We start from the raw sequence: 27,830 nt of genomic DNA, 5'->3' as shown, positions 1-27,830 counted from the left end.
TTGAGATGGGTGTGTTTGCACCTGGAGCTTAAGTTAGTAGCCGCAGGCAGAGATACTATGGATGGACAATATTGTGTAGTTATGTGAGAAGGAGAGAGAGAGAGAGTGAATGTATTCCTAGGTTCAATGTCAATCGTTGGCTACATGAAGCATGGAAGCACTTTTATGGCCATTCACCTCACAGGAACATTCCCACCAGCTGTGGCCTTTTTGTAATAAAGTTTGCAGATATTGAGCGTATAGAACTTGAACATCAGTCTTTTCACTGTTGGATACTGAAAACTACCCAGATCCAATATCCATTTATTTAATATAAAATTTTGCAGAAAATAAGCAAACTAAAGAAAACCACACAACTCTTGAACAGTATAGTTTTTTTTAATGAACTGTATCAGTCAAAAACATGTATAAGGTATGTATAATAGTATATCAGAATTAAAAATATATTTAATATTCTTAAATATTGGACTGAAATCTAATTTGCACTCTACTGAATATTATTACAAAATAGTAAATAATATAGTAATGCAAATTTTGTCCTGAAAAAAACTACTATACTGTATTTTTACAAAAGGGCCAAATATTCTAAATTAAACTCAGAGATAAAACAAGGAACTTAAAGTCAAACAGTTTACATTTAGGTTTCCAATATATTACCGTTTAAAGGAGAAAAACACAGTAGATGTAAATTCATAAATAATTAAATGAAATAAACATGAAATAATAATAATAATAATAATAATAATAATAATAATAATAATAATAATAAAAACCCCAGAAACATAAAATAAGTCATCCATAGGTCTGAGAGATTTATCATGTGAATCCTTCAGGGAAAACGTTGTTAAATCAACTGAGCAATTACTGTGTTTAGGTTAAGAGATGCATTTCATTCAACAGTAAGAAATTATAACGTAACAGATTTAGAGCTTGTTGAGTCAAATCAAAAATCTAAAGTGAACACACTGAGAACACTAGGCAAAACATGTACAGGGTTATATTCAAAACATCTTAATTAGCCTTGTGTGATACTTTAACATCCTATCACATTTTAAAATTAACTATTTTATTTACAATCACTTTAGATATATACTGTGTATGTTAACAATACAATCGGCTGATGTTGTTTCATCCTATGTACACTCTGTTTCAAATAAAATTCAGTTTATAGTAAATCCTAAATCTGTTTTGATGATGATAATAAGTTAGACTTTGGGAAAGTTTATTTTGCTAACCTACAAATATCTTCACATATCTTCTATGCTGTTCCAATTAAATGGGTTTGTCCTTTTCTCTGTCTGTAAAACAAAAAGAATATATTAAGTCATGTGTGCTACTGGGATTTGCTATCAGAAACTACACATAAAAAAAGCTGGCATTTAAGTTTGTACAATAAAGATTTTCCTTAAGAAATGCTCAGGGGTGTATCATCTTTTTTGTATTTCAAGTACATTCATTATTATAGCTTTTGAAATTTCGGAATGTTCAACAAATTTATGATTTTTTCCAAATGTCAGCAGCCCTTTATTAAAATTAAAATAAATTATACAATTAACTTTTTTTTTTCTGAAAGGGGTAACAATTTTGATCTCAAACTAAAAATAAAAAAGCTTGTTACACAGTATATTTTATGCCTATAACCATCTGTTTGTGAGAGGGACTCGAGTAAAATCCATTCTTGTGATTTATGAACAAGGACATAAAGTGTTATAAGCAAGTGCCCTGGGGTGCTTTGCATCTAGAAATCACAAGGTTATCATGAGCTACATCAATAAATAACATTTGAATGATTACGTATTAGTAATGATTGAAAGTTTATATGTTTTTTGCTCTTGTTAACATGGTGACCTCTGACAGATTAACCAATGTGAAATCTTATTTTAGAGGCCAGTTTGGCCCTGGAGTCGGTTCCATCTGGTTCCACAACACCAGTCCAAAGATATTTAGTGAGAATGGTAACCATCATATAATCGCTGTCCAAAGAAAGACAATTATCCCCATAAAAGTACATTTTGGTGAAGATAAAAACCTTCTTAACTTTCTTAACTGTTCAAATAATATTGCTGTGTTCAAATAATATTGTAAAATTAAATTCAACCATAATTGAGATGTTTTTCTTTGGAGAATGACCATATGGGCATCAATACTGTGTCTCCAAATTCACATCAACTAAAGACCCTAGTGATTTGCTATGGGTTGGATCACTGTGCATACTGTGGCAGAAAGTAAGTAAGAACTACACAGAAAACTGAGGCAGAAGCAGTGATAAGAATCTGTGCACTCCCCCCACCCCCTTGACCTGGGAAAGGAGAGAGTAGGCCGCTGAAAGCAAGGCATTCCTTGGGAGATTTATCAAGGTGGAAGAAACCTGCAGGACTAATCCAAGAGCCAGGCTCAAACGATCTATTCCCTCCAAACTTAGCTAAGACGATGATGGATTGAGTTGCATGGACTGGTTTTATAATGTTCATCCTGGAAATGAAAACCTTTAATAAGAGGATTCTTCAATTGAACCTGAGATTATACTTGGACTGGAGTGGAGAGAGTGGCCTAATTAAATTAACCTAGGTGGAAAGTCAATCTTGCAAGTCAATACTAGCATGATTCAGTCTGTTGAGTTTTTCTACCCCCCGTGGCTGGGACATGAAAAATAACCAAGCAGAGACCACGGTATTTGTGTGACCTCTAGGTGCTGTTGTTTGTCAAAGTGGAGCTACAAGATTTTTATTGCTGCAAAGTTTCTCTTTCATTGTAACGTTTCATCAGTGGTCACAGGACGCTGCCCATAGGACACTTGGCTGGATTGTTTTGTTGGGTGGACTATTGATAGTCCAGCAGTGACACTGAGGGGTTTAAATCTTCAACAGCACTGCTGTGTCTGATCCTCTTGTACCAGCACAACTACACGGCAACACCAAAAACACGTTAGTTCACTGTAGACCTATATGTGGCTGCAGAAACAACAATACACACATTGTCAGAATACACATCCCTAGTAGAAACTAGAAACGTCCTTTAGAATGCATACAAAAAAAGTAGTGTTATTTCAGAGCCTGCCAACATTAAACACATTTGGCAATATCTTTGTGGTGAAATGTGCTGCAATCTTTCCCTCTTTCCCACATATTTTCAGGCCTATCTGTCCTATTTAGGGCTTTCTGCTCTGAACAACAATCTTCAGTGGCCTGACAGCAAGGGAAGGAATCATACAAGAACATGAGTGCTACACTATAGTATACACCAAGTATACTGAAAGGTAAAGACATCCTTATAGGCTGACTCTGTTAAGAATACTAAGGGATGGTATCACAGACACAGACTAAACCTAGTCCTGGACTGCACAGCATTTTTGATTGTGATTTTTTTCCATTGAAAGGAGGATAAGAAAGCCTTCAAACATTATCTTATATTTAGACTTGTTAGATTATATTCATGCCACGCTCTTCTGTAGCCAGATCATCCCAATGAGACCTCAGTGTTTCTCTCTATGCAGAAGGGACTGAGTGATTTCTGGACTTCTCTTGTCAGTGCTGGGTTGAGGAATGCAGCTGTGATGGGTAAGGTTGATATGGGCAGGTGGAGGCATCGGTCTTTCAACGCCTGTCTGATCACAGCTTGCCTTGCAATGCCGCTCACAGCAGGACATGAACTCTGAGGCCACTGGGAGAAAAGAGAGAAGACCAGTTTTGGGTTTGGCCTGTTCCTTTCCCTTTTTTTCCCTGCATGTAATAATTTAAACATGACATGTTACGGTTCTTCTCCTATTTTTGAGTATTAAAGTTATGTCATTTGTTTTGGTTGTTGTTGAACAAAAAGTAATCAATCTGGATTGGAAACTGATAATGTGTAATTCCAATCAGAACCCCAAATACAAGCTAGGAACCATCCCCCAAACGAATCCTTTTGCGTTCATCACAAAACCATTATGACTGTACTTAAGTCTAATATATAAATAGGGGTTTATGTTAATTTGCGTGTAATTGGTCGAGTAACTGAGTCCTCTCTGTGGAGACTTGCCTCAAGTTCTTGACTGGAATGTGTTGTTTGACAGAGGTTGACTAAGGTTATGAGATTCACTCTCATGGTCAGTCTGTTTCCTCTAATTATGATGGTCTGAACTTTGATGACGGTTGACCTTTGACACAGTTCCCATCAAGGTGCCCAAGGACAGGTGAAGACACACCAGTAGGAAGCAGACATGCCACGTGTAAATATGTCAGCAGGTAGATAATAACACACCTATACTCTTCAGTCAACAAATCCAGTAATTTTTCGAATGTAGTATCACATTGTATCGCAAGGATTTTTCAACAGTTTTCCAAAGATCAAAGGTCAAGAAACTAGCTATAGCAACTCTCAGCTATTGCTCGAGAATACTTTTCACACTCAGAGGTAAAGCCTTTGTCCTTTATTAGCTCGGATCACATGAAATGTTGCATGAAACATAATACATTTTTGTCATTTTTCGAAATACAGGACATTACATACTAGTGTAAATCTCCCTCACAAAACACACATAACATCATGGCAGTACATTTTAAAAGTTATTATGGAAGTTTTTAGGTTTGTTGTTATGTAATGTTGAAGAGAGACACACCTTTATTGTAATTACTTTAGGGAAATTGCTTCTCTGCATTTGACCCATCCGTGGCAGTGAACACACAGAAACTGAGAAATTCTTCACACACATTGGGGTCAGTGAACACACACAACCAGAGCAGCAGGCTGCCAATGACCTTGCTCCGGGGGAGCAGTTTGGGGGTAAGGTGCCTTGTTCAAGGGCAATTCAGCCACGGCTGAACTTCTTCTGGTTCTGGGAATGGAACCCACAACCTCCAGCCTCAAGCTCACATCTCTAACCTTAAAGCCATGGCTGCCCTCAAAGAAGTTGCAGCAAAGTAAGAAATGTTTATGAAATATGTATTCTTTAGTACACTAATAACAAACATGTAACCTCCTTAAAAATGTATATTTTTGAAAAAATGATTTTCATTGTAGTCATAATATCAACAGGTAAAAATTGCTTCCAAATATAACCAGAAATGTGACAAGCTGAGTGTGAGTAGCTGGTGAATTGTTCTTTGCTCAGAACTGCAGGCCCATTCATGTTGACCCCATTAGTAAAGGTCCTGCTTATCTCAACTAGGGTACCCTTGGCCAAACAATAGCTTTTCAGCAAAATGTGCTGGTCTCTCCCTGTAAGAATGCAGTCTGTTGGGGTTCCTGAGCAGATCGGGGGGTTGGGTTTTATCAGCAGGAATCAAGTTTGAAATTTTCAAAAGTCAAGATAATTCTATGGATCACTTTGCTCTCCTTTTCAGTTGGTTGCAGATATCTTTTATTCAACACACATATAGTGTATTTACATCTAAGCACAATAAGCACTTTAATGAAAATATTAAATCATTGTAATGTGTTGTATATTGCATGGAAAATGGCTGTAATCTATATGCACCCATGTTTACTGATTATTAACTGTTCGTACGTTTCATACAAATGGCTCTTACGAATGACAGTTTTTGAAGTTAAGGCTTGTTTTATGCTCATATGCCATTTTTAGCTTTGAACACTGGACCTTGTAGCTGTAACATATTTCACATCTTATTTTGATTCAGCATCAATTTTATTTTAGGAAAATGAAGTAGTAATCATATCTGGGACCATAATTTAAACAACTTGCACCTCTAAAATGCAATGAATGTCTTTGTCTGAGTAAGAGCAAGCACATAAAGCTTATGTTGTTACTACGACATGCTAGTTTTAGAACTGCCATAAAAACAAATTTGTAGAGGCTACCTAAAAATATGACCGACAAGAAAGGGAAGGGAGGGGGTGGTGTTCTGGCGCAAACACACATTCATTTACTCTGGATTAATTATCACCTCTTTCATATGAGCCTGCTGTAAACTTACCGATTTAGCCTTTCTAAAAGAACCCAGCAAAGTTTTCAGAGTAAGAAAGGACAGCTGGGGAAGAGGAAGCTTGGACATGTGATCAAAGAACACGTAACTTTAATGATCTGTTGTTTAATTGTAAATTTTTTTGCATTTAAGTGGGCTCTATTTATTTGTGATTAACATGCATTTTTGTTTTCTGTGTCTCATACATACAGTGTCCTACATGAAAAACAGCAAAACTTAAAAATGTAATGAACCTGTAAATCTGTTTGGACAACTGTATTTTTGTATTAAAATGCAAAATAATTGATGCAGGTGGTGTGGATGGCACTTGAGCAGTGGATAATGAGATTTAAAAAGGCTCTTAGTGTTTTCTGCCTCCCAACCATGGGGGAAAATAAGCCAGCAAGTCTGCTGGTCCTATCGCATTTCCCCAAACCACACACTCGCACTGCAAAAATAGCAGTGAACAAAGAAGGTGTGAGGATTTATGGGAAGGTAGCGTGGCTGATGGATGTTTTCATGGTGAATTAAAGACGAGGGGATATACTGGCATTTACTTATGGCAGAACACCCTGATACAGGTTTTGTCCTTAAACTAACCGTGTAGCAACCCCACAAATACACACACACACACACACACACACACTCACACTGATATAAGCCTGGATACACATATATAAACACTTTCAAGATTATGAAGCATGTAGATGTTTGTGAGTCCAAGTGTGTGGACTTCCATTTCTATTTAGTGATTTCAGATATTTTAAGATGCAGCATGGACAAAGACACACCGCTTCTTCATAGCATTGTGCGAAAAGAAATGGGACATTCAAGCACCTGAACAACCAATGCAGAATACTGAAACGACAGGTGTAAAATGCTTCAGCACTGATCTGCGCTGACATCAGATGATTAGTTCTTCATTCTAACTTATCTCATATCACTGAACCATCACTCCCCCTCCAGCTGATGCATGGCACAGTGTATGGTGTGTGCCTCAAGCCAATACTCTACTGCTCAGGAACCTTTCATGTAATTTATAAACAGTTTATAAACACTGTATATTTACAATGGTTGCCTTTAATGTAATTATATTTCCCCCCTGTTATAAAGTGTCTACCAACTTAAGGTCATATTGTGTATAATGGATACTCTGGGATAAAGCAATTCTATAAATTCTATAAATTGTGAGGTGTGCTTCACCATCCTGCTTTCCAAAACCTGATTCAACATGACCGCTGCCACGCTGGCATCACCAAAGACTGCATCAATCCTATCAAAACACACCTGCCTTATGTTACCTCGGAGACACACGTATTAGTAGCTTGGCGTTGGTAAATAATGTTTTACTATAATTACACTCCACTTCTGTAATCCAGCTCCAAAAACTTATCCAACTTGATACTGTGAAAAGCTTGACAGTATGAAGGGACACATTATATGGCGGGTGCATTGAAACCCTTATGAAGCCTATTTTAGGGTGTTTATTAAATATGAAAATGGAAGTGTTTATAGGCAATTCTCAAATTTGAAGATCCACTAAGCGACAGATATAATGTAGCTACCCAGACAGATGACAGACAGGGCTGCAATCAGTTCTAACTTAATGAAGTACAAGGCGGGTAAAAGTGTGCATATATGAATGTTTTGTGGTCCTTAGATAGAGTGAATTTTATTTAATCATTTACAAGCACTGAAGCTCACATGTTATACCACTTTCCACAAGTTAACACAGTTCTCCGGGGGTTTTATGAAACATCTGTGACATGCTTTGGTCAAAATATGACAAGGATCATTCATCACAGCACCATTCTCAACCTGTCTAAACAGCCCCGTGTGGAACAGCTGGTGCCCCTTTAAATGATAATAAGCCACAAAAATAACAGAATCTCTCATTTTCACTGTTTTTGTACAGTCCATTCCAGATATTAATATCTACATATACTTTGACCTAAGTTCTCTTCAGGATCCTATTCCTTGCATTTGACCTGAGTGATTCTTGGTCATAAAATTAACAAAGGAAAAATGTGCTCTCATGCACATTCACCTCAGCTCAGAGCAGCAAAACACATACACCACCTGTTCAACACAGGACTACAGCTGTCCAGGTGAAGCAGTTAAGCCCCTTTACCACATCAAAACCCAGCCAGGAAGCACACACTCACACAAACCAGGCATGCATATACTACACTTGTACAAACCTGTGGTCACACACACTAAGTCAGACGCACACATCGGAGGGTAATCCCCTGCAGGTCTTGGCCAGAGACAGGGTGCAGTTATAAATCAGCAGTATGTCCACACTATAACTCTATAACACACTTTGTTGAGCCAGTAAGGGAAACTGGTCTATACAGATTGTGTTGCACAGTTTGGGATATCTTAATACCTCAGTGTGACGATAGGAAATGGTATCATTGCTGCATTACCATAGACAAACCAGTCTTAATTGGATGGTGGCTTTACTTAAGTCAGGGTGTCCAAAGTCTGGGTCCTTGGGCTAAATGCATACCATAGACAGACTGGCATAACAGCCACTTACCTCTTTGCATTTAATAATGGCAGCAATACAATAAGCTTAAGAAGCATTCACAGCTGGCACATACACATCACACGACATGCAGCCGAGAAGCAAGTTTATGTTATGTTAAATAATCTAAATGTATTTGTTGTATTAGAAAAACAAATGACAGTTTCTTTAACTTAGAACTTAGCTTAGGACAACTTCACTAGGGTGTTCTAGCTAATGCTAAAACTTAAGCCTGTAGACTCTGATAAGCATCAAACAGAAAGTTGAATATATCTTAATTTTTTATCAAATATTAAGTGAATACCATCTAATACAAAATATACTAAACAAAAATATACAAAATAAACTAATACCCAGGGTCCTGTTGTTACTGTTGACATGTTGTGTCCCTCAAAAACAAAAATGAAATGTGTTTTGGATTCTTTTCCAGTGTGTTTTCATATTTGAAGCACAAATTAAAACTATACTTTTCTTAAAAACAATTATCTTTATAAATTTTACAAGTTATTTTAAATAGAGGCAAATCGCTTAAGATCATCATCTGAACGTAGGCTACAATGAAAACTACTACTGAAACAACACCAACATTTTGCTACACCAGAGGAAAAACATCACATCGGTAAATGATTGGTATTTCATGTTTTTTTACAGGATAAAATCACATTTATTTATTTTTTCCTTTCTTGGATAATTAATTTGACATTTTTGGCTAGCTACTGAAAACTGGTTTAAGTTCTGACCTCCTGTTCTTGTAAATAACCTTCAATAAAATCACTTCAACTGGAAACACCCAAAGTATGTTCACCATTAATATTGTACATAGCTTTACATAAATGCTACATAACTGAATGGATAATCTTCCGGCTGTCTGCTGGATCACACCAAACCCTTGTCTGATCATCTATAGATTAGTGTCCTGCCTTTGAACCTTCAAATCTATTTACAGACTAACCAACGGTTGTTCTCCTTATAAAATAAAACACTGCTAATTACAAGCCTCATTTCTCTTTGTTCCGTAAATCACTAAGGGGAGAATGGGGCTGTGATGTGTAAATGCTGCCTGTCATTACATGTGAAGTGTTTATGACTCCCACCAACCCATCTTAGATACCTGGAAATGGTTCATCCGACACTGATTGGAAAGCACAAGAAATACCACACTTTACTGGAAGGCAGAAGACCAGGTAGCACTTTCCCAGGCAGGGGCTAATGATTCTGGGCTAAGAAATGTCAGGGCTGTCATAAACAGTAACGGTTCTTCTTGGCTGGGTTGTCCAGCCCACCATTTAGGAAAAAACCAGATGGGGTATATGACAGGTTACATGTCTTCCTTTGTCTTTTTCTTGAAACAGTCACTTTTTCCGAAATGGGACTTTCTTTGGTGCTTTCTCAGATCACCTATGGTGATGCATTAAAGTCAAAGTGGTAGCATCATAGATTTTTTTAATTTTGAACAGATATCACACAGAGGTCCACAGAACTAGCCTTCTAGGTCATTCCCTTGATTTTGGGCATGTAAATCTGCTTGTGTTTTAATGATTCAACAATTTGGCACAAAAACAAAAAACAAACAAAAAAAAACCCATTTAATGTCTAATGCAAAAAGTGTTTAAACAACACATTGCTAATTCAGATTTTAAACATAGTTTAGTTCTTTGATAGTTTTGTGTTCATAACCTAAAAAGTGTTTCCTCACTTTTAGTCAAAGCTTCTGGCAAACGCATATTCCTGTATGGCATATATCTGAAGGTTGTACCCCCTGAGTCTACTTCCCAGGTCAGCCACCTTTTCCTGCAGCTGTTGTAGCTGTCTTTGAAGATAATGTATTAAAGTTCTAAGATAGTGGAGAGTTTTAAAGACAAACAAACTATTTGAATGTGAATGTCTTTACAGTATTCATGCTAGACATGGCTTCATCTGGAAGTCCAGAGTTAATTCCTGAACCCATCTCATACATCTGAAGAACAGATATGGAATAATGCCACATCTAGAAGTAAACACGGAGCTCACTGTTTGTAAATGCGTATAAGTGTGTGCTGCAAAGAATAACCTGTGTGAGCTACATTTCACAGTGAGGGGTGATAGTATATGAGCTAGTATAAAATGACATATCGAGCCAGGATGAGCTATAGAGTTACACGCCTGCTGTGTGGATGAGATTATAAATATCTGTCATGAAGTGATAGGTTAAACAGCTTTTTTTCCATTTGTGAATGTGAACCAACAGATTAAAATATTTGACAATTTTCTGAAAGGATTTCATTTTTAATTTTGTGCAATTATGCCTCAATGGGGTGCGGGGAGTGGGGTGATGTTTAGAGCTGGCTTTAGTTCAAGTTAAAACTGCTGTAATAAACATCTAAAGCGCTGTGTGGAAATCCATTTAATCCAATAAAAGTACATGTAAATATATTGTAAAATGCTGATGTTTTTTGTACTTCTGTGAGTACATTCAGGCTTACTTTTACTACTTTGACTTCCAATAAATGACAATGAATTCCAATAAAGTTACTGTTAGTTTAATTTATTTCTGCTCCTTTAATTTTTGTCACACTTCTGACGTTCTGACTTAAAGAATCCAAAAACGAGAAGAAAGCTTGAATTTGTACATTTTTCAGTTCCTGTGCTGGTACATGTTGAATGTAGTGGATTAAATTAAGTTCTGCTGCAATTCTAGAAGTTTCTCAGGACTGAAGAATTACACTGAGCTGCTACTTCTGTTGTTCTGTTAAAGTTGCTGTTGAAGAAGTTTATTTGCTTTTACTTAAAACTTTAATTTTACCCAAGTAACCAACTATTCATTCTTATTCATTTTTAGTCTTTAACTAAATTTTTATCCTTACTAACATTGGAATATGTAATGTATTTCAGGATAAAAGCTACTCCCAAAAACATCCATCAGTGTTTTTCATACATGATCATAAACCCACTAGACACATGAGCTGAACATAGCCTGTCCTTCCTCCAGAGCGGCGCCACAGTGGGCATTAGGAGCTCTGCCTGTGGGTTCTGTGTGTCATGGCTGACAGATGAAAGCCCAGAGTCTGGTCCTTCACAAAGCCTGAACTGTGGCCAAAGCTTGACCCCTCACCGGACTTAATCATTGCCTGGTAATCTTACCTGGATTCTATTTCAGCTACTGCCCATTACAACTGGGTGACCATTAGGATATTTGTTCTCACAGAGAAGAAGGATAGAACTATCCAGTCATTATAACGACCTTTTAGATCTGTTGTGAATTCAACTCTTATAATACCAAGGCAGTGTAGTTAAAAAAATCTCACATGTAAAGCTGAGGGTCTCTGAACTGCAAGATGTTGCAGAATGTAAAAATTGGAACAGGATGGAAGCTTCTTGAAAGTGTTTTTGATGGTTTTATTTTGCTAACCTATTTAATTTCCTTTGAATTGTTGTCATGGGGTACCACTGGTCTGCTTGTTCCACCACTGACACACTACTACCAAGGTTCAGAGGAAGTCCAAAGTTAGTGAAGGATTCTCGCCAAAGATTACAGTATCTATACATCAAAACTATTCCAAACACCTCTTAAGAAACATACGTTCCATTCACGTTCCACCGTGTACTTTTACGCCTGCTCCACTGATTTATTTGAAGTAAGAACACAACAAGGATATTTTTCAGTACTCTTCCCTCAGCTGGTTATAAAAGGTGGCAGTATCTGTTGAAACCTTTGTGATAAAGCTCTCTCATCAGCTGGGAAGTGTCACGTGAATTCCTCTGGGAACTGAAGAAGGATGGGGAGCTTGGGGCAGAGTTAAAGCGTCCATCTGCTCCTGCACAGGTGAGCTGCTAACATACTGTCACTAACAACACTCTGACAGAGAAATCCCCAAGCTCAGCTACTACTCTCAAGGGTCTGATGACACGAGGACCAGACAGAGTGTGTTTGATTGAGTGCTGAGTGGGGTGTGATGACAGTGCACAATTTTAGTTGACTACAACTTTTGCCTTTTTCTGGTAATGATCTTTGAAGCCGGTAGATGATGCAGAGCTCAGGCATTTATATTTTACTGAACACAGCACTACAGCTACACAATGCATTCAAATGTTAGTAGACACCTCTTCTAATGAGTTATTGCTAGTAATTTATAGTGCAGCTTATAGCAGGCAGATATTGCAAAAACTTGTGCCCACCCACCAAAAAGGATAGACTAATAGCATGGATATCATGAGCATAAAGTCACGATGGCCAATGCCATTTGTCAGCTATAAGGGTATAAGCCCTTCAACATTGGGCTGTGAAGCAGTGAGAAATCATGATCAAATTATTCAGAAATGCATAAAGTCACCATTCCCAATGCCTCCCAGCATCAAAATGTAATGACACAACCTTAGTACTTGTTCTCAATATTTTTTTATGGCTGAATACCATTAAATAATCACAGAATATGTCACATTTTATTATAACACCAGTAAATCATGCCAAGGAAGAATCTGAAAAATGATATATTTTATGGATTGAAATTCACCTGTTGTATATGTAGAGGCCTGTGGACATTTTTTTCAACTCTGTAAGTATGCATTTTTGTTTTTGCTTTTACTGATATTGTGTGTTTCTGCAGCTGTACAGAGCCACCTCACACTGCTAACATTTCTAAGCTGTCTTCACAGCCCACCAAAAGCAGTTATAGGTTTTCAGCACTCATCTTTCTTTTTTTTTCTTTTTTTGTTAAGTCTCTGATGAAATGTTTTGAACTCTTTCAAAAGTTGCTTGGGAGTCCATTGGGGCACAGGAACACACACCCTGGAGGGAGCACCAGTCCTTCACAGGGCAACACACACACATTCACACATACACTCACACCTACGGACACTTTTGAGTCACCAATCCACCTACCAACGTGTGTTTTTGGACCATGGGGGGAAACCGGAGCAGCCGGAGGAAACCCACACAGACACAGAGAGAACACACCACACTCCTCACAGACAGTCACCCGGAGGAAACCCACGCAGACACAGAGAGAACACACCACACTCCTCACAGACAGTCACCCGGAGGATATCCATGCAGACACAGAGAGAACACACCACACTCCTCACAGACAGTCACCCGGAGGAAACCCACGCAGACACAGAGAGAACACACCACACTCCTCACAGACAGTCACCCGGAGGAAACCCACACAGACACAGAGAGAACACACCACACTCCTCACAGACAGTCACCCGGAGGATATCCATGCAGACACAGAGAGAACACACCACACTCCTCACAGACAGTCACCCGGAGGAAACCCACGCAGACACAGAGAGAACACACCACACTTCTCACAGACAGTCACCCGGAGGAAACCCACACAGACACAGAGAGAACACACCACACTCCTCACAGACAGTCACCCGGAGGAAACCCACGCAGACACAGAGAGAACACACCACACTCCTCACAGACAGTCACCCGGAGGAAACCCACGCAGACACAGAGAGAACACACCACACTCCTCACAGTCACCCGGAGGAAACCTACGCAGACACAGAGAGAACACACCACACTTCTCACAGACAGTCACCCGGAGGAAACCCACACAGACACAGAGAGAACACACCACATTTTGCTGCATTTTGCTGCGCTGCATTTATACTTTAATGTGGATTTAAAATTGTATGGAGATAAAATGGTTGTCAGATTACTTTTAAGCTTAAGCATAACGTCCTGAACACATTGCCAACATTCGTAAAGATTAAGATAAATGTCTTATTAAAATTATCTTAATATGTGTAAACATAGGTCACAGAATATCAAACTTACGGTTGTTACAACTTGAGAAGATGCAGATTCCGTTTCACTTAAAGCAGGTCACCAAGGGAGATCTCGATGAAGTTATTATAATCAAAGACTGTTAGAGAGAAAGCACAATGAGCAAAAGCTCTCAGTATCAATGTTCACTTGTATGTCATCTCAGGATGTGATCAATGAAGTCAAAATATAATGCGTGAGTTCTTTTTGTAAACTTTTTGATTAGAATAAGGACTTTTTTAGAATAAGGAATTCTGCAAAACCATCACCTCATTTTAAGTCCCGTTTCTATTCATCGTACCCACCATTCGCTAGTGCCCGGTTGTTACTGTTGTTTTCATTGAGTGGCTCATCGAGAGACTCTACTGAGGTCTTGGTAGAGATGGCTGCATCTCCATCATTCAGGTCCACGACAGTCAGCTCTCCTGTTTTCTCAGGTGGTGGGGCGGTGGTCAGGGGGTCAGGTGAACTCTCCTTCTCTGCCTGGTTTGCTTCAGGAACAATACTTTCATCTAAATGAGGAAGACCAAAACTCAAACTCAAAAGACTAAAAGTGTAAGGAAATGAAATCTTTATTAATTTAGGGCTGTAGCTGAAAATGGCCTGAGACGTCTCTCCCAGTTCTACTTGAAACGACTTGAACCATATGATGCCCTGTAACTGATCTGAGCCCTGCAAAAATTCAGTTAAATATAGAACACATCACCCAAAGTCCCCAATAAGTATTTAAGTATCAACCATAGCAAACTCTCTGCATGAACATGAAATGTGGGTCACTAAGGTGTTTCACTCCAATTTATGGCAATATTAATTGCAGAAAGTACAGAGCAAATAAGGAATAAGATAAAATTTGGATAAAGATCTGCAGAGACACCTGATGAAAACTGAACTGTATATTTAGAGGATTCTCTGTTTCCATTGATTAAAAAAAAAAAACTCAACAGCTGGTGTCACCACCGTTTTCTCCTTCCATTATCATTTAGTTTTATGTTCCTAGTCCATTCCCACATACTCACTTCCACCTTAACTAACTTTTAATGCCCCCTATGGAAACAGCTAAAGTGAATCAGATGTGTGATTAGTAAGCACAGTTGAATCTGCAGGAGGTTTTTTTAAAGAAGTTGCAGCTGGTTCAGGTGGGAAAAAAGAGACACCCCGTTATTACACAGTGTGCAGTTTCTAAGCCATGACTCAACCCAGCCACACTGTACTTCAGCCATGGGCCAAGAGCGCTCCAAGCCTTTCTCTCTTTTAGTATCAATTTTCAGTTCTTTCTGGCTCCCATGGTTCACACTCTAATCTACAGACTCAGCACCAAAGAGCTCAAACCACTGTCATTAGCCACAACACGACTTATAATTTCCATTAGTGCTGACCGTCTGAGAAAGTCCTGCAGGTGTTTAAAGAAAAGACAAAGGTTATAAATCAGGGAGAAAGCAGCAAAAGCAGGACACGTCTTAAAGTCCTGTATATAAAGTAAAAATGCAGTTAATGATTGTTATTTTTAAACACGTAGCTGTGGAACCAGCCCTGCCTTTGACAGGAATGTTTTGAATTACAGACGTTTCAAACTGGCAAACATTCACAGGCAGTCAAGTTTTGCTCACAGACAGATGTTATCCTGTCAGAGCAGTGACATGTGACGTGACTTGCACTTGGGACTGACACTGACTCTCTGTTTATGAAGACAGATGGAGGACTTGGCACATACTGAGATGTTCTCACTTTAGTGAGAATAGTTTATTTTTAATCATAGATCTGCTAAAATATTAAAAAGTGACCATGTGATTAACTTTACTGAACATATAGATACACTTTGTTGTTCTATAATTACAGACATTAGTTCATCTGTTGCTATGCATAATTAGCCAACGCCCTTTTATCCTATTTATCAATGATCAGGAGCCCCCCACAGGACCACCACGGAGCAGGAGCAATGTGGGAGGTGGATCATTCTCAATGCTGAAGTGACACTGATGTGGTGGTGCTGTGTTAGTGCGTATTGTGCTGGTGCGAATGGATCAGACACGGCAGTGCTGCTTAAGTTTTTAAACACTGTGTCCACTTATTGCCAACTCTGTTAGACACACTATCCCTCTTGATTCACCTTGTAGATGTAGTGTCAGTGACAGCAGTCAGAAAATCTCTTTGAAGACTTTAAAAATTCACAGTTAAACGATTTAATAAATTATTAAAATAAAGATGGTAAGGAAAATCATTCATTCACTCATCCATCTTCCAGAGCCAATGCATTCTGTTTAGTATTGCAGCAGGTCAGGTCCCTTCCCAGAACCATTGGACACAAGGCAGAGACACGCACTGCACAGGGCTCTGAGAACCATGAGGGCCAAATTTGTATTGGCGCCACTGGTCTCTGGGTGTGTATGCTGACAAGGCCTTGCATCCACTGGTTCCTCAAAATTGAGAACTGTGAATTGTGTCATTTCCTGAGCATGAGAGGGGTGGCATTTTAAAAAAAATATATATTACTAAATATCTCACCCACAGATCGGCACTGTGATTAAAAAACAGATCCTAAAAACAGCCAATCAAGTTCCTGTTAAAGAACCTATGGCACAGTATATTTTTACCTCTCATTTCACTTTTTCTAATCATGAAGATCTGACCACTGTACATCTACTCCATCTGGTAATAATACATCCAATAATAATAAAAATAATAATAATAATAATAATAATAATAAATAAATGACCTGTTGGTATTAATTAGAAGTAGAGAGATTTCTGAAGAGTCTTAACCTGAAAAAAGTTTAAAGTGACTGAGGGAATTTGGCTGAGGCCTCACTATTCTATTCTTAGCATAGACTTCCACCTAGTGGAAGCCTTCCACATTGCATCCTTTATTTATTTATTTATTTATTTATTTATTTATTACTTCAAAAGATCACGATTCAAAAAGATCAGCTGTGTCATTCAGATCTAGGCTTATTCCCTGTCTGGCAAACCACACTTATTATAAACAATGCAATTTTAACGTATTTGGGTCGAGAGCAGTGTAAAGACTAAAGGGCAGTACTGGCCAATGCACAATAATGAAATATCATAGTTGTAGGCAAATTAACTTTCACTGACATATATTTGCTTGGATATTGTATTGAAAAATGTAGAATTGGTTAATTTCCCAATGTGTGAAGCATTGTGTGAGTCACTGGCATGAGTTTACAGAGGCCTGAATGATGGTCTGAGTTTCTACTACAGTACTGCAGAAAAAATATGTTTAGACAAAAGAATAGAGCCATTATGAGCTCTTGTTTTTTTCCTAAACTTGTGTATGGACCTGGACGTAAGCAAAGCTGTAAACTTTTACTTTGTACCCTGTATTCCTATGCCTCCTTGGTGTTTTTGGTTATTTAATAGAACTATGTAAGGTTTTATTCATTTCATTCAAAATTATTTTTCCTATATATATTTATATAAAACAAAGATTTTATTTGAATATAACTTTATCTAAAAGCTTGAGCTCAGATTTAGTTACATATGCAAAACAAAGCTAAAGCCAACTGAAAACACATGATCTATACATGACATGTATGAAGCTCTGGCCTAGTCTAACGTGTATATGTTTTAATACTGATAATTATCAGTAATTAAATGGAAGCATGTGGGTGTGTAATTCAGAGCCAGTGAGAGGAAAACACTACACAAGTGGTCTTAATGATGTATGATTAAAGGAAGCAAATATAGGCCTCACCACAACTAGGTACTTTCTACTTTTTCCACTTCACCAGGCCAGAGCCATTTGATCTATTTTAAAATGAAGAAATGTACGTAGATGGAAAAGTTGAACAAAAAGTTAAATAGCAACTTCCTTCTGTTTTTCGAGCTGAAGAGGAAGTAGAAGGGTGCATCATTACCTGGAACTATAAACACATGTTGCAAAGACCTATAAGCATGCGCATGACTTTCAGTTTTATTCTGAAATCCTGAAACTTAGTGATAATGCACCGAAGAGCTGGGTACAGGCTTCATTTCTCAGTTCAAACATTTTTACTACAACTTCTACCTGATGGTTCTGTGATATTAATTGGACTTGTTTTTCCTTCAGTGCCCCCAACTCTGACACATGTTTTGATTCCAGCCTCTACTGAAATTTATTTTAAAAACGGTCATTAATACAAGCCTCAGATTATTATTAAAAAAAGGAATAGTAATAAAAATTTGACTGTGAAATAATTACAATTGACATGACTTACGTATCTCATTCATTTGCCTTGCTGTGCCCCAACCCACCCCCAATAGCTCCACACCCCTGAGGGAGGCATAATACCCCGCCCACCCAAAAAAAAATAAAAAATCTGGGAGCCACAGGTAACAGTTTTTGTCTATGATGACAAAATAGGTCAAAAATTGCAGTGCAATATTCCTCAGTTAATGATATCTTTTTCACAGACATCTTTAAATACGGCTTATAAAAATGATCATACAACTTCTTGGTGGAGGTTTACATTTATTATATTAATGAATTAACCTATTTTCTGTAAACACTTTATCCTGATCAGTGTCACACTGGGTCCGGAGCCTACCGGGAGTCATTCGACGCTAGGCAGCAACACACTAATGCAGACACTAATCAGGGCCCCAGTGCACTGCGGGGCAATGCAACCAATCCAACCGATGACATTTTCTATGATTTTTTTTTTTTTTTTGTATATTTTTCAAATGTGAAATGTGACTGTCTGTGAGGAGTGTGGTGTGTTCTCTCTGTGTCTCCATGGGTTTCCTCCGAGTGACTGTCTGTGAGGAGTGTTGTGTGTTCTCTCTGTGTCTGCGTGGGTTTCCTCTGGGTGACTGTCTGTGAGGAGTGTGGTGTGTTCTCTCTGTGTCTGCGTGGGTTTTCTCCGGGTGACTGTCTGTGAGGAGTGTGGTGTGTTCTCCGTGTCTGTGTGGGTTTCCTCCGGGTGCTCCGGTTTCCTCCCACGCTCCAAAAGCACACATTGGTAGGTGGATTGGCAAGTCAAAAGTGTCCGTAGGTGTGAGTGTGTGAGTGAATGTGTGTGTGTGTTGCCCTGTGAAGGACTGGTGCCCCCTCCAGGGTGTATTCCCACCTTGCGCCCAATGATTTCCAGGTAGGCTCTGGACCCACCGCGACCCTTAACTGAAATGTGATATGATATGTAAAATTTGCACACACCTTTTTCTCCATCCTGCTTCTCCACTCCATCCGCTGGCGGAGCACTGGTAGCCGGCACGCTGGTCTCAGTAGCAGTGAAGGTTTCCATTTCTGTAGATGTCAAAAATCACATCCAGTATTGCCAGCTACAGTTTACAGAGCTGAAAGACCTTAACTGTGTGAGAAAGTCTGTGCACCTTTTCGTGAGCCGGTCTCAAACACTTCCTGCTCCATTGCACTCAGAGGCATCTGAGCATCTTCAATTTTCCCATCGCGATCTAGGGAAAAACTCTGATACAAATAATGTTGTGGGTGAATATTATTTATTATTATTAGAAAATAATAACACTGTCTGATTACATCAACTGATGTTAGAAAATAGATTTTTTTGCCCTCACATATATTTGTAGATAGTATCATGAGGTGTATTTTTAACAGCCGCTCAGGAGTCTAGCATTTGTTAAACAAGCCTGTTGGCTCATGGATACTAAAACAGACTGCTCTAATTTTGAATTCTGAATTTCTGAAAGTATTTAAAAGCTACTGTAGTGCTAAAGTAATTCAGTGCTGTAAACGTTTATTTTTATTTTTATATCGAACCTTACTCCCAAGAATATATTATTGTTTGACACAAATAAATGAATGTTGATTTGATAGTTTCTTACCCGGGATTTTTTTTGTACACAGCAATAAACGATGGCTATCACAAAACATATGATGACAATGCTGAAGATGATGATAAATACTAAAACAAAAACACACAGACACACACACACCAAATACACATATACACACAGTCTAGCATCAGTTCAGATACGTTTTGCACAATCACAATGTATTCCTACAATGTATATTGTTATATGTTTAACAGAGATTACAGAAAAAAAAATCTTTAATAAAAACTTACTTGTTTTTTTTCTGTTATTATCAACAATTTGAGGGTCTGTAAAACCACAAACATATTACAAATTACAATTATATGACTGTCATTAAAGAGATAATCATCTTAATGTTGTGCTGTGTTGAGGTTCTTCGTTACCGGTTGTTGAAATTGTTTATTCAATACAGTAATTAGCCTAATTTTACAGGAGACACTGTAGCAGTGAGGATTTTTAATAAAATGCATCTATATTTGAAAAAATGTTAAAATCTGAGGTAGTTAAATAATCAAGAGTTTGTGCAAATACTTAAGATTATATTATTTTTCATGTAATAAGTTAATAAATTAACCAAAATATAGAAATATTGAATAAAACTTAATAAAACTTTAAGCTTAAGCAAATATTTGAAAAATTGAATGTTATTTTAGGGGAAAAAAAGGGTATGGTACACACTGTATAAATCCTAATAATGATCTTTATCAAATATGTACAAATGAATCTTAAAAAGACCACGTGGCTTCCTTCCTGAAAGGTAATAATAGTAATAAAGATTTTAATTTCTGTGTAATGGTGGATGTATTGTACTTTTTTCACCTCATTCCTCTGCAGTAGACAGCAGAACTGCTAAACGCAGACACACTTTTTAATTGCCATTTAACCATAGTATATATGACATGATGACTTACGACTTGTCTGCTGTATTGCTGAAGTTTTTATGTTTGTGACTGGTTTGGTTGCTGCAACACAAAATCCTGGAAACATTGGGGGCCTGGTTATTAGCTTGGTCTATGAGTCAAAGTCAGTAACCATGATTAATTTCATTATTTCACACAGGAACTCATTTTCATATTCATGAAATATGACTTATACTATTTATTTTTATTTTTTTGTTTGTTTTTTTTTTTTTTTTTTTTGGTTTGTTTCTTTTTTGTTTTAGTTTTTTTTTGTTTCTTTTTTGGTTGTTTGTTTTTCCTTTGTTTCTTTCTTGTTTTAGTTTTTTTTTTGTTTGTTTCTTTTTTGTTTTAGTTTTTTTTTTTGCTTCTTTTTTTTCCTTTGTTTCCTTCTTGTTTTAGTTTTTTTTTGGTTTTTTTGCTTCTTTTTTTTCCTTTGTTTCTTTTTTGTTTTAGTTTTTTTGTTTGTTTCTTTTTTGTTTGTTTGTTTTTGTTTTCACTTTTTTTTTTTTTTTGCCAGCCTGTATTAAGCTATTAAAGGTGTTGCTGAAATTCATTCGTTAGGAAGTACTATATGGTTACTATGGACAGCGTTATGATACATTCCACAGCAAAATACCAAATGCTCTAGATATTAAGTACAAATAATTATTTTTGAGTTAAAACAGTTAGTTACATGACACAAGACAGTACTTAATTACAAAAGTATTGCATGGTATGTTCCTGCAGATTACATGCTTATAAAGAAATTGAAGCATTAATAAAAAGGAATGAGAACTTAAAATGACCCCAAAAACAACCATTACAATGTGCTGTGTTGCATCACTGTGCGATATTGTAAATTAAACTACATGCATGTTTCCTTACTTTTCGTAGGGTTGGCTGAATTAGTACCTCCAGGAGTGGTGGTGGGAGTTTTGGTTTCTAGAGAATAACAGAACACATAAGTATAAAATATAAGTAAATCACTACATATGAACTGATCAAAGAAACATAAAAACAAATAAAAAAAAAACCCAACAACAACAACAGTAGTCACTAGTTAAAAAGTCTTTGGGTAATTAATTTACAGGAGAAACTGTAGCAGTGAGGATCCATCCATCCATTATCTGTAACCGCTTATCCAATTAAGGGTCGCGGGGGGTCCAGAGCCTACCTGGAATCATCGGGCGCAAGGCGGGAATACACCCTGGAGGGGACGCCAGTCCTTCACAGGGCAACACAGACACATTCACTCACACCTACGGACACTTTCAAGTCGCCAATCCACCTGCAACGTGTGTTTTTGGACTGTGGGAGGAAACCGGAGCACCCGGAGGAAACCCACGCGGACACGGGGAGAACACACCAACTCCTCACAGACAGTCACCCGGAGCGGGAATCGAACCCACAACCTCCAGGCCCCTGGAGCTGTGTGACTGCGACACTACCTGTTGCAGCAGTGAGGATTTTAAATATAAAACATCTATATCTGAGAAATATTAAAATGTGTGATAACTAAATAATCAAGGTGTTTGTGTAATTTAATAAGATTATATTCATTGTCATGTAATAAGTTAATATGATAAACAAAATTTAGAAATATTGAATAAAACTTAACAAAACTATAAGCTTAAGCAAACATTTGAAAAGTAGAATGTTATCTTAGCCCTGATGGAGAAAACAACCCTGCGGCTTCTAACGTTTAGTAGCTTAGGGTTAGAGTTAATGGTGATTTCTGATGCTGAGAATTCATCAAAAATCACATGTTCATCCACAAAGCATGAGCTACATCATGTACACATTGTAAAAATCCTAAAGATTGTCTGTTAATCAATATGTACAAATTAATCTTAAAAATACCATGTAGCTTTCCCTGAAATGTACTAACAGTAACAGAAAATGTTTTAATTGTGGATGCATTTGAGTTTTTTCACCTTGTGCCTCTGTGAGATGCTAAACACATAGTATATATGGCATTACAATTTGTATTGTGTTTATTGAAATGTTCGTGTTTGTGGAGGATTGTGTTGTTGAGACAGTTGTGGAAACATTGGAGGTCTGGTTTATTAGCTTAGCCTGTTAGTCAAAGTCAATACCCATGGTTAATCTTACTAGCTCACACATAAACTCAATTCAAACCAGATCAGAGAATATGGCTTATACATTTTTTTGTTTGTTTATTTGGTTGGTTTTATTTTTTTCCATTTATTTTATTATTATTCATTTTTTTTGGTCAATCTCTTAAGCTCAAGGCATTAACCTGTTAAACATGCAGCTGAAACTTCTTTTCTAGGAAGTGCCATATGATTACTATGGTCAGCGTTAGGATACATTCACCAAAGAAAAAACAAATGTTCTAGATATTATTTACATTACAAAAAATTGTATTTGACTTAAAACAGTTAGTTAGACGACCTAAGACAGTACTTAAGTACAAATAGCACTGCATAGTTTGTACCTGCAGATTACATGCTTATATTGAAATCGAAGCTTTAATAAAAAGCAATAAGAACTCAAAAACCTCCATTACAATGTGCTGCTGTGTTGCATCACTGTGTGATATTGTAAATAAAACTACATGCATGTTTCCTTACTTGTCGTAGGTTTGATTGTAGTAGGAGGGGTGGTGGGAGTGAGAGTTTCTAGAGAATAACAGAACACATACGTATAAAATATAAGTGCATCACTACAAATTGAACTACCACTTTACAATTATGCATTATTCATTTTAATTTTGCATAATATTGGTCTGTGTGTAGTTTCTCTTTCACTGGCTGATGAAGTGGTGGCAATAATTATAAATATAATGCATCAATATCTGAAAATACTTAAATACTTATTAAGATTATATTCTGTATCAAATAATAAGTTAATAGAGTAACCACATGTAGAAATATTGAATAAAACTTAACAAAACTATAAGCTTAAGCAAACATTTGAAAAGTAGAATGTTATCTTAGCCGTGATGGGCTGCTTCTGACGTTTGCTAGCTTAGGGTTAGGGCTAGGGTTAGGGTTAATGGTGATTTCTTATGCTGTACACATTGTACAAGTCCTGAAAATAACCTTTTAATCAAATATGTACACATGAATCTTGAAAAGACCATGTAGCTTCCTCCCTGAAACGTATTAAAGGCTTTAATTGCTATGAAATCGTGGATGCATTTGAGTTTTTTCACCTCATGCCCCTGCAGTAGACAGCAGAACTGCTCAACTCAGTCACACACATTTTTAATTGGGATTTAACCGTAGTATATATGACATAGATGACTTACGGTTTGTCTTTTTTGTGGAGGATTTTGTTGTTGCGACACTGGGGGTCTCCTCTTTAGTTTGGTCTGTGAGTCAAAGTCAATACCCAAGATTAACCTCGTTATTTTACACAGAAACGCATGTCAGTGCTGGAGAAAACAGTCATAAAACATGGCTTATAGGGTGTTTTAGTGTTGATTTGTGCAGTCTTTAAAGTTCTAAGCATTAAATGTATAGCTGAAACTTCTGTTCTAGAAGTGCATAGTACAAATAGTTATATTTACGTTAAAACAGTTAGTTATGTGAAATAAGACTGTGGTTAAATCAAGTAATAAAAGTAGTAAAAACACATCTAAGCATTAATAGAAAGCAACGAGACCTCAAAATCACCCCAAAAACAGTCATTACTATTGTGCTGTGATGCATCGCATTGTAAATGGAACTACATGAATGTTTCTTTACTTCTCGTAGTGTTGGGTGCGGTTCCAGAATCCGTAGAAAATGTCTTAGGAGTGCTAGTGGATGTGTAGGTTTCTGGAGAATAACAAAACACATAAGTGTAAAATATAAGCGCATCACAACGGATGGTTCTTAATGATATTAGAAAAGAACGGAATTAAATGCATTTGGAATAAAAGTAATCACATTTAAAAATGTCAGACACAACCGAATATGGATGATTCCCAAAATTTGGGGGTTATTAAAGATTTTTTATTAAATTATTATTATACAGAAACAGGCCAGTCATTAAGAACTAATTTATATTTACAATGGCAGTTTAGCAAACAACAGATGCCACTTGGAGGAAACATGAAAAAGGGAAGGAAAACAAAACACACACACACACACACACACACACACACACACACAAACACACAAACCTAGTTAGATATTTGCACTACTAATAAATGTATACAAAATATTCATAAGCCCTTTTAAAGGTACTCTTTTTAACTTATTTTAAAGGCGTAAAAAAATGTATCTCTGTCATTGTCAGGAAATTAAAAGGACAGTTTAGGTAAAGGTAAAGTGAGCACTCATGGAGTGCTTTTGTTAACAGCAGAGGCCTGGTGGTTTCACAGTGTCCACGCCCAAGATTTCTGACACTTTTTCTCTTGTCTTGAAACAACCAGCAAAACCTTTAGACAAACAACACCAGTAGATCACAGTAAACACCACTGCACTTCACCGTTTGATGTGAGTCCTGCTTCAGGGCTGCTTAAGCCAGCGGTAGATGCGTTCATACTTCTGTCCTCTTTATTGGTTCTGTTTCTGGGTTGGGGACCAGTTGTTGTGGTAGCATTACTGGCCAGAGATGTAGCCACACAAACACCTGTGGCATGGAAAAACACTCATTCACATGCAATAATTAAGTCAACTGTCATCAGTAATAAGAACCTGCATCTTTAGGGCTGCTCAGCGATGATGGAATACTGGAATCAGATCAAACAGGAAGATAACTTTTTAAAACTTTAGCTAATATTTTTACGTGTATTTGATAATGCCATGATAATTTACAGATTAAAATATTAGCAGTGCCTGGATACTCCAGGTGTTTTTACATTTTCACAAGCACATTCAGAGTTATGTACAGAAGTATTGGCACATGGTGTCAAATCAGGTCACTTGGAAACCGTATGTCAGATACTTAACACATACATATATATATATATATATATATATATATATATATATATATATATATATATATATATATATATATATATATATATATATATAGCTATTAAACAGTCTTATAACACAGATGTTATTACACATACCCGTTAGTGTAAGAATCCAAAAGGTGGCCGTTATTTTCTCCATCCTGCTCAGGTTGCCAAGTGGTGTGTGTATGAGAATGAGAGAGAGACTGTGTGTGTGTCTGCGTGAGAGAGAGAGTGAGTAAGAGGTGAGAGAGAGAGAGAGAGAGAGAGAGATCAAGTGCGTGCTGTGCTCACGGAGTGACCGATGAGCTAATAACCACAGCCTCCTCACAGGATGTAGCAGAAGTTGCTCAAGTGCTGTAAAAAAAGGAAGCTACAGAAGATGTTCTTCTTTAACATAAATGCAGTTTGAGCTGAACAGTTACATGATGTTATGTTTTACCTGCAGAGAAAATTTGCTTTGACTGTTAGACAGTGACATAACTGAAGTTTGTATGGCCAAACGTTCACATACGTCTTTTCCTCTCACCTCTGTGATCTCGGATCACCTAATCAATACCCATTAGTATGTGACCATAAAGGCACTCCTATTATAAACGTGTACCATATTTCCTTTCTTATTTATCACTCGTACAAGTGAGGTGAAGGTTATTGTAGGACGAATGTTCCTAGAAACAATGGCAACAAAACAATGTTTTCTAATGTACCGTGCCCTGTGTTTTACTATAGTACCGTACACACAGAGAATGGGGTTCGGTTTTGAGAGAGACAATGAGCAGTGTTTTATTATGAGCACATTTATACTCTTCACCTGCACCATACCATACCACATATTCTCCTGTCTATCATTCACTATACGCCTTTATCAGTGGTCTGCTGCACTATAAATGGAGTGGTGAACTATTCTCAGCACAGCGTGTGTGCGTGTGTGCGTGTATCAGAGGTGTTAATGTGGTTTATAAAAAATTAGTGTCTCGGCCAGTGATTCATCATCATGCATTAACAAATGAGATGTAACTGTACAGCTGCAGGGTACAAGGTTTGATAAAGTGCTGTGCAAAAGTCAGAGACCAGACTATATTATTAACAGACAAAACTGTTAAATAAAACGTAATCCCATGTCTTTAACGTCCAGGAACTGCATTATCTTTAAAAGGGACCATGTGAGCAACTGAAAGGGCAATAGAGGCACAATGCGTGGTGAGAGCAAGGGGATACCACACTCCAGAGCACACAGTCCTCGTTGACAGTGAATTCCCCTCCCGCACGTCTCACCATGCCTCACAGCACACACTTTCTGTTGAGAGTTGAGAGTAGCGATGGCAGAAGCCCTGTCCTCCCTATTACAGGCTGGTGAAGTATCACAGTGATTTTGAAACTGTCATTTTAAGGTCAAATATTATGTAGAGTTCCTTTATAAATTTTCCACTACCAAAACAAGGGAATGAGTCAGAAAATGCAACCAACTTCTAAGGGAGAATTGTATATATAATACACAGGGGTTAGACAGTGAAACTCAAACACACCTGTCATTGTAGTGTGGGAGGATTCATGGCTAAATTGGAGCAGTCTGGTGGACAATCTTCATTAACTCCACACTGCACCAGTAAGACCATGTGCATCCAATGGTTCAAACACTGTGTCCTGAAGGCGGTGCCGTGTATCAGGACGACAACGCACCAATACACACAGCGAGACTGGTGAAAGACTGGTTTGATGAACATGAAAGTGAAGTTGAACATCTCCCATGGCCTGCACAGTCACCAGATCTAAATATTATTGAGCCACTTTGGGGTGTTGTGGAGGAGCGAGTCAGGAAACGTTTTCCTCCACCAGCATCACGTAGAGACCTGGCCACTATCCTGCAAGAAGAATGGCTTCAAATCCCTCTGACCACTGTGCAGGACTTGTGTATGTCATTCCCAAGACCAACTGACGCTGTATTGTCCACAAAAGGAGGCCCTACACCACACTGATAAATTACTGTGGTCTAAAACCAGGTGTTTCACTTCCATTGTCCGACCCCTGTATGCTATAGGTTGGCTCTGTGGCACGACAGGAAG

At 37.7% G+C, this 27,830-nt stretch overlaps 1 protein-coding gene across 1 annotated transcript; it reads right to left on the bottom strand.

The window, feature by feature from the left end:
- Positions 1-417: 417 nt before the first annotated feature.
- si:dkey-27h10.2 (putative uncharacterized protein DDB_G0290521) lies at positions 418-26,012 on the bottom strand. The gene is made up of 13 exons (XM_066679426.1): positions 25,885-26,012; positions 25,293-25,436; positions 24,566-24,637; positions 24,127-24,189; positions 23,447-23,494; positions 21,738-21,794; positions 20,226-20,261; positions 19,984-20,063; positions 19,516-19,609; positions 19,340-19,429; positions 14,494-14,700; positions 14,201-14,288; positions 418-1,298 (listed from the first exon to the last, which is right to left on the bottom strand). The coding sequence occupies exons 1-12, from the start codon at positions 25,925-25,927 to the stop codon at positions 14,239-14,241; spliced, it is 984 nt and encodes a 327-aa protein (XP_066535523.1). The 5' UTR covers positions 25,928-26,012; the 3' UTR covers positions 418-1,298; positions 14,201-14,238.
- Between the last annotated feature and the right edge of the window lie 1,818 nt (positions 26,013-27,830).

This window comes from Hoplias malabaricus, chromosome 8 (assembly GCF_029633855.1).
Source record: "Hoplias malabaricus isolate fHopMal1 chromosome 8, fHopMal1.hap1, whole genome shotgun sequence".
NCBI classification, from domain to species: Eukaryota; Metazoa; Chordata; class Actinopteri; order Characiformes; family Erythrinidae; genus Hoplias; species Hoplias malabaricus.
This window is presented reverse-complemented; position numbering and strand designations above follow the sequence as displayed.

Coding starts and splice junctions, on each gene's coding strand:
- si:dkey-27h10.2 (XM_066679426.1), bottom strand. CDS start 25,927: ATGGAGAAAATAACGGCCACCTTTTGGATTCTTACACTAACGG. Junction 20,262..21,737: donor TTCAGCCAACCCTACGAAAA/GTAAGGAAACAT, acceptor GTGGTTTTACAG/ACCCTCAAATTGTTGATAAT. Junction 14,289..14,493: donor CAACCGGGCACTAGCGAATG/GTGGGTACGATG, acceptor TCTCTCTAACAG/TCTTTGATTATAATAACTTC.